Source organism: Mustela nigripes, chromosome 14, assembly GCF_022355385.1.
Source record: "Mustela nigripes isolate SB6536 chromosome 14, MUSNIG.SB6536, whole genome shotgun sequence".
Classification (NCBI taxonomy): domain Eukaryota; kingdom Metazoa; phylum Chordata; class Mammalia; order Carnivora; family Mustelidae; genus Mustela; species Mustela nigripes.
The window spans coordinates 36,139,855-36,147,927 of record NC_081570.1 but is presented as its reverse complement, the minus strand read 5'-3'; the positions used below and the strand labels follow the sequence as shown (position 1 = coordinate 36,147,927).

Below are 8,073 nucleotides of genomic sequence, written 5' to 3'. Positions count from 1 at the left end.
GCCCATCTCCATGCTGTGCAGGGAGTTCAGAGGTAATGCCAGTAAGGGCATTCCACGCACCTTTCATGAGTGTCGCTAAGGCTAGCCTCATCGAGAGTAAACAGCTCCTTCAACTCGCCCAGAGAGAAGTGCCGCTCCACGTCCTGCTCCTCATCCACCACACAGCTGCTCAGTGCCTTCTTGTGGCTCTGGCGCTGAAAGATCTTCTCCTCAATGGTTCCGGCCTGGGGTGCGGAGACCCGGGGTACATGGCTAAGTCATCCCCAAAAATGGGGCAGGAAAACCCAGGAGTTGAAACTATAGCCACCCAAGAGAAGGAGAAATAAAAGAAAACCCAAAATCCTACAGCCACACATCTGCTTAGCTGAGCCCATTTTCCCAGTCTATTTCTTGAGAACATGACTCGTACATGTCTGCTCACCCAGGATATTTTCTGTACAAATGGAGGGTTTCAATGGCCTGGCTAAATTCCTTCAGAGTGAGCTGAGGTTTGCAGCAGCTTCACCAGAGCTCCACACCAAGCCCAGGTCTCTCTCTCTCAATAAATATCATTAAGGTATCCTAGGCCAGGCCCTGTGCATGAGGATACAAAGAAGAATAAAATATAATCCCTATTCTTGAGCTCACAGACTGGTGGGAGAGACAAAAACTAATCGGTACAATAATAAAAACCTGTATAGGATACCCAAGGGCCCAAAAGAGGGATGGTAGTAGAGCGGAATGCTGGGAAGCTTGAAAGATTATCCTCAAGTTGAATTTTAAAACATGAATAGATGGTCTACAAGGAAAGAGAGAAGGGAAAGCTCCTAGGTCCCACGTAGGAACAAAGGAATAAGCCTGGCCTACTAGAGGAGTGAGAACTTGAGCATGTCTGGGGGACAGTGGGAATGTAGAGTGGGAATCTCAAGCTGGGATTGAGAGTCAGCAGAAGTCATACTGGAGAAATAATGGATGCCGGGCTGAGAGAGGTTGGCATTGTTCTGCAAGTGATGAAAAGCAAAATCAGAATTTTTGCCAAGTTTATTCTGGAAGCAATATATGAAGAACAGATTAAGACCAAAGGTAAAGAATTAGGAAGCTGCTGCAATATCCAAGTGAGAGGACTGTGACCTTAGCAATGGTACAGAGAGGAAGTTAAAGAAATTTCCAGAAAGTAAAAACAACAATTTGTTTTTAGGAAACAGAATGGTCCAGTAGGATGATACCCAGATTTGGGTTGGCTGGATAATGGAGCCATTAAATGACAGAATTCAGAAAGAAAATGAATTTAGTCCACCATACATCTTAAGTGTTCATAAAACAGGCAAGTGGAATTGTAAAACAGGTAATGGAAATATGGGTCTAGAACTCAGGTAAGAGATCCAGGCTAAAAATTTAGAGATTTGCCAATATAATGAGTGTATGTAATCACAAGAAGTGGGAAAACCAGAGTGGAATTTCTAGAGAGAATAGAATTTTAAGGATTAGTGGTAAACAGTGTCAGATTCACAGGAAAAAACACAATTGTTTTGGCAATTAGGAAGCCAGTAGTACATTCAAAAGCAGGTTCGGTGGCATAACTGGTCTGATGAGTGAGTAGAAGATGAGGAAGTGAAGTTAGTTTGTAGTTTTTATGTTAGCTTTGGAAAAACGTGACTATGAATGAATGGAAAGTAACCCAAAGTAGTAGCTACAATTGGATGGAGGCTTAAGAAACTGTTTTCAGATGAGAGCTACTTGAGCATGTTTGTAGACCCAGGGAAATAAAAGAGAACTTAATCAACTAAGAAAGGAAAGAGTCTAGGGCAAAGCTAGAATGATGAGCCCCAGAAAAGAAGGAAATGATCTTCCTCTGAGATGGGAAGAGAAGAGCCAGGTGTAGAGATTTACAAAAGAGAGGCTAGAGAATTCAAGCCCGGTAGCCTAGGTTTTCTCTTTGAAGTAGAAGATAAGGTCTCTGCAAAAAGAATGACAGGGTTAGGTAAGAAACTTGAAGGAAGTGGTGAAGGCTAGCAGTGATATGGCCCAGTCCAAAATAGAATATGTGAATTTGTGCTAGTTCTGATCTGTACCTGCAAATTGTACGTGGTGCAGAACCTGAAAATAGTTGTAATGATCCAAGTGGAGAAGATTTTACAGAAAGAGTGGCTGAAAGAATACACAGTAAGAATCAGACCAAACAGAAAGAGAAGTCGAGCCAGACTGGGGGAAGGTGGGGTACTAGGGACATTAGTTTGAAGCAGATGTAGGAGGTATGAGAAAGCTGGAAGGACAGGAAGTGAGACTAGAAAGATAGCTATTAATGTTTGGAACTATGTATAGTTTTGGCACTATTAAAGTTCTGGAGTGTGGCCCTGGGAGTAATTAAATGGGGAGTTAAAGAGCTCATTAGGAGGTCAAGGAAACATGAGGGCCAGAGCGCTAGAAAACTGCATAGTCCCTAAAAGTCAAGATGATCTGGGGAAAAATGAAGACTGCACTGGTATCCAAAGTCATCAATGAATTAGGAAAATAGCATAGAATAGAGAAGTATAACAAGGAAAAAAAGTAGTCAAGTGAGATAACATGAGCTTTAAAAGAGAACTATAGTGTGGATGGCCTGAATGATGACTGAGAACTTGGAGAATGCCAATACCTCTTAGCCCCATGGGACACATGGAGTGTGAGAAGATTACAAGGCAAGTGGCATGGCAGAAATCAAGCATGAGGCAAAGCAGGTGTCTTGGGAAAGGAAGAGTTAACCACTGAACAGGTATCCAGATGGCATAGTAAAGGTTTTGAAGGAATGGGGTGGAGGGAGGAAGAAAGAACAGAAGAATAAAGGGCTCTGGCTAAGCTGCATAGCCTAGCCACTGCGAGAGGCAGAGGGGCCAACGAGAGGTACTGACAAACAACCCAAGAAGGTCCTGAAGGACTTCTTCCATGACCCACCCCTACTATGACCACTGTCACCATCCTTACAGACAGCAGGCGATAGATATAGCATGTCTTCTTTTGACCGTCACGCCAGACCCGGGCCATGGCTTGTTCATCATTGGCCGGGTTCCAGTCAGGGTCAAACATGACCAGTCGGTTAGCCCCAATGAGATTGAGGCCACAGCCACCAGCTTTGCTGCTCAGCATGAAGACAAAGTCAGGGCTCTGGAAAGAGAGGAAGCAGGAGAAAAAGAACCTCTTAGAGCCTGAACTGGAATCCTATTCAGTCCAGCAGACTGTTCTCTCTCTCACACATTTGTACTCTCATGCTGTAAGAACCACCAATTTGTCTGCTTGCCAATTTCCCAGCCCAGCTATCACTAACTTGCCGAACCCCACCACACCCACCCGAAAAGGGGGAGAAAAGAGACCCTAAAGCAGAGCACCCTTATAGTTTCTCCATCACCCCTTGACTCTGGTGTTACTGCACTGGTAGTGTAGGAACAGGGGCTGTACATTTACCGATGGATTGTTAAAGCGCTCCACGACCTTGGCTCGCTTCTTAATGGACATTGTGCCATCCAAGCGGACATATAAGTACCTGAAGGGGAATCCAAAGATCAAAACCCAAAAAGGAAGCAGAGCCCTGCTACCAAAGGAACTGAACCATGCTTGAGGCTACTCATCTACAGCTTGAGGCCCTAAATTCACAAAGGGATGAGCAGGGAGTTAAAAGCCAGAACTCTGTCCTCTGGAAGTACCTGGGGCAGGACCAGGGGCTATTCTGCTTGAAGATGGAGCTGGGACCATCACAACAATAAGAGAACAGATATTTTCTGGGAAGCCCCTACCATACCCGTGTCTTGGTCCATATGCACCAGTCAGAACACCTACTCTGCATAGCAGGATGGTCGGGGAGACACTGCTTTGGCAAACTGATGAGGCCCTTCCCTACCTTCGGGCCCGGCAGAGCTTCTCAAAGAGATCCAGTGTCTGAGTGTAATTGGACACCAGCACTACTTTGTCACTGCTGTGGCTTCGGGTCACTGCCAGAATGTAATCAAGGACCAGCATCTTACCTGGAGAAATCAGCAACTATTAGCCCCCAGCAGGCCATCCCAATGCCCCAGGAGTCTTACTCCTGATATCATACCTTGAGACAAGGATACATCTAGCACAGAGACAATCTCCCACTCCTCCTCTCAGAGGAACCCAAAGACTGGCTTACCTGACAGCTGGGGCTCTAGAGCCTTGGAGCTATAACCAGGGGGAAATATTTCCAAAGCACCTTCAAAGCCATCCTCCTCTTCCACACACTTGTCATAGATTAGAGCTGGATCTGGAGGCGGGGGGACAAACCACAAGCAAAATGCAAAATGCCAGCTATAGTGCTTTCAGAAGTTTCCACTTCAGTGCTCACTGGAACCCCCTCTAGAAGCCTACCCAGCAAGACCTTCCTCAGCATCAGACTTGCTTGGCTCCAAATCCCAGTATCTAGTCAGTTCCATCTGGGACCACATTGCTCACTAGTACGCTCTCCCAACAAAAAGGGAACTATACCAGCGAGGGCAAGGTTTGTTATTTTTCCTCCAGTCCAATATTTTATTTGTACATATGTGTGTGCGCATACTCACACAAGAGTCCCATATACCAAGCATCAAGTATGGGCTGGGCAGGGAATATGCCAAACCTTTCAAAACAAAGGGTCTGGTTTACAGAGTACACAATTAGGGTTCATACCTCAGGGAGGGCTAGAATCACATGTGGCCTTTATGAGGACTCTAGCCAAGTCTGGAAGGTGTCTGAACCATACTGGAACCTACCCTTGCCTTGCTCACTCTCTCAGAGAACCCCAGGACATGGACCCAACTCACGATTACAAAGCTTCTTTAGTAAGGTTATGGAAGAAAGGGATGACACAGTCATTTTGCCCTCACGCAACTCTTCGGCTGGCTTGGCTTGTCTCAGAAACCTCTTGTACAATTCAGTCTGAAGGGGTGTCAGCCTGAAAAAAAGGTAGCTGGGTCAGTGGGAAAGGCTATGGACCATACTTCTGCCCTGAAGACAATGTGAGAGCCCAGCCATGCCTCACGGGCTGAGCTTTTTTTTTCTTTCTTACCACACTCACTCTACACCCCTCAGTTGAGTTCAGTACCTACAACAAACCACCTGCTCGATCTTCACAGGCAGATATTTAGACAGGATATCAGATGTCCTCCGTATCAGACACCTGGGGAGACAGGTAAAAAGGCAAGAGGCTGGTAAAAATGCTATGCTAGCTACTGGAATAAAAGCTACCACCCAAATAATCCAAAAGATTATCTCTCTTCTGTAGTATCAAATGTCAGAGACCCATCAGCCCTATGGCAAATATATCTTTATAAGGGTCTCAGTCATGAAACAAAGACCCTTTCAAACAATCTAGCTTTTGACAATGCTTTGTCTTCCTCTTCAAAAGTTTAGTTGGTCTTCAAGAGAAGGTCAAGACTTCCCCATTGAGCCTGGTATTCAGACAGGGAAAGCAAGCTGCAAACCACTAAGTCCTTAGGGGAATTTCTGCTTATACTCGCACAAATACCACATGGTCCAAGGTTCAATGAAATTAAGCTCATACCTCCTGGCAAACCAGAATGGACAGGGATCAAGCACCTAGGGAGTAGCTCCTGAGAACTAGGAGTAGTACCTAAAACACAGTACTCTCCTTCCTACCATCTAAAAAAAATTGGGAAGAGGAGGGGGCAGGACTCCAGGATATAAATCATCAAGTGTATTATCTACAACAGAGCAGTCCCAAATAAACTTGTTCCCTATGCGGGCCCTATGGAAAAGCCCTCTTAGTATGGGAGCTACACCCATCCTTCAGATTCTATTTCTACCTGTCAAAGTAGGCTATGGGGCCTGACAAGGGAAGCCTGGTGCTTTAGCTCTGAGATTAACTGACAGAAAGCGTCTGAAGTACTAACAATGCTTCAAGGCTCAGGGAGTCTGGCAACATCAGAAAAGGCTTCCTCAATGGTGCTCAGCAGCCCAAAAACAGACTACAGGGCCCTGGCCAGGAAGAAAGCAGGGAACTGACCTGCAAGACACCTCTATTTATTCAGTGGCTCTGGAGAGTGCACAGATCCCACTCCCTAGAATCCTAGCCTTTATAGGCCATGGCCCCAAAGGATTGGACTTGGATGGTTTAGGAGGCAATTCTGATGGCCTAACTTGGGAGAAAATCCTGAAGAAAGGTGCTGCTGCCCAGCCCAGCCACCTGCCCTACCACTACCTATTCACAATGCTGGTGAGCTCCCGCAGCCGCTCCTCTCCTAGCCGTCTGTCCGCCTCACTGGCAGCTGCATCTCGACCCTTCAAAATTGGCAACTCAAAATGCTTCTTGAACTCATGGGCAGTTCCTAAGACAAGACAGAAGGGAAAATTAAAGCACTAAAGAATGTAAAAAAAAAAAAAAAAAAAAAAAAAAAAAGGTGAGGGGATGGGGGGAGTCTCACTCTTTACTGTCCTCGCTTCTAATCACTTGTTGTGCCAGCCACATGCTCCCCCAGGGGCCCCTGATAGCCATGCTGCAAAAAACTGAAGAAATAAAGGTCTTGCTGCTGATCAGCAGATACCTTTAGACCTTGGTCATCACAAAGAGAAGGCAGAGAAACTAAAGCAATCCCAGCTCCCAGGTTTGCCAGTGAAGGAGCTGAAATGAACCTGGCACACTGATTTGAACTGTATTAAAAATTTTTTAATTAAAAAAAAAAAAGAGGGGCACCTGGGTGGCTCAGTGGGTTAAAGCCTCTGCCTTCGGCACAAGTCATGATCCCAGGGTCCTGGGATCAAGCCCTGCATCGGGCTCTCTGCTCAGCAAGGAGCCTGCTCCCTCCTCTCTCTCTGCCTGCCTCTCTGCCTGCTGCTTGTGATCTCTGTCTAATAAATAAATAAAATCATTTTTAAAAAAAAGAATGTAAAAAAGGAATGATTAGCCCACTGCCAATAGAGGCAGACTACTTTGTTTCAGATCACCTTCCTGTCAAGAACAGAGACAGACAAATTATAGGCAATCTCGGTTTAAATGGATTAGAGAGCTACCAAAGCAAGTGGGGACTTGAAAGGCCACATAGACAGATTAAAACTCAAATATATAACTAATTACATCAAATATAAGTGGACCAAGTAATCCAATTAAAAAGACAATACAATTGTCAGACCAAATTTTTTTTTAAAGCCCATCTATATGCTGCTTCTAGGAGATGAAGCAGCAGGTCTCAGCGCAATGAAGCACAGATACACGCCACACGGTGGACAAAACACTGTACTAAGTAAGAAAAAGGCAAACACAAAAGGTCACATATTGTATGATTCCATTTATATGAAATGTCCAGAATAGGCAAGTCCATAGAGCAGAACACAGACTGGTAGTTATCAGAGTTTGAAGGTAAGGAGAAATAGGGAGTGACTGCCTAATGGGTATAGGGTTTTCTTTTGGCCAGGAATAAAAAAAAGTCCAATATCTCACAAACGAGGATCTCAAATGGCCAATAAACATATTAAAAGGTGTTCAGCTTTATTCAACATTAGGCAAATGCCACCAAAATGACTAAAATTTTAGGGGCGCCTGGGCGGCTCAGTCAATTAAGCCTCTGCCTTCAGCCCAGGTCATGATCCCAGGGTCCTAGAATCAAACCCCATATCGGGCTTCTTGCTCAGCGGGAGCCTGCTTCATCCTCTCCTCCCCACTCGAGCTCTCTCACAAATAAATAAATAGAATCTTTTTTTAAAAAGTGACTAAAATTTAAAATTTCTCTTAAGATAAATATCGGTGGGGGCGCCTGTGTGGCTCAGTGGGTTAAGCCGCTGCCTTCGGCTCAGGTCATGATCTCAGGGTCCTGGGATCGAGCCCCGCATCGGACTCCCCGCTGAGCTTCCTCCTCTCTCTCTGCCTGCCTCTCTGCCTACTTGTGATCTCTCTCTGTCAAATAAATAAATAAAATCTTTAAAAAAAAACAATTAAATTAAAAAAAAAAAAAGATAAATATCGGTGATGATATAGAGCAGAGGTCAGCAAACTACAGCATGGGCCAGGCACCGGTTTCTATAAATAAAGTTTTATTAAAACACAACCATGCCCAATCATTTACATTCAATGGCTGCTTTCATGCTACAGCAGCAGAGCTGAGTACTTATAAC

General features: G+C 45.0%; 1 protein-coding gene across 1 annotated transcript in view; it reads right to left on the bottom strand.

The window, feature by feature from the left end:
• The window catches only part of RAD54L (RAD54 like), a 28,892-nt gene that overhangs the window by 444 nt on the left and 20,375 nt on the right, over positions 1-8,073 (bottom strand). Inside the window, exons 10-17 of the mRNA XM_059374611.1 lie at positions 6,167-6,293; positions 5,051-5,125; positions 4,770-4,900; positions 4,124-4,234; positions 3,851-3,974; positions 3,418-3,496; positions 2,941-3,120; positions 61-224 (exon numbers count right to left, since the gene is read on the bottom strand). Of these exons, the coding sequence (XP_059230594.1) occupies positions 61-224; positions 2,941-3,120; positions 3,418-3,496; positions 3,851-3,974; positions 4,124-4,234; positions 4,770-4,900; positions 5,051-5,125; positions 6,167-6,293 (991 nt within the window). The remainder of the gene's footprint in view (positions 1-60; positions 225-2,940; positions 3,121-3,417; positions 3,497-3,850; positions 3,975-4,123; positions 4,235-4,769; positions 4,901-5,050; positions 5,126-6,166; positions 6,294-8,073) is intronic.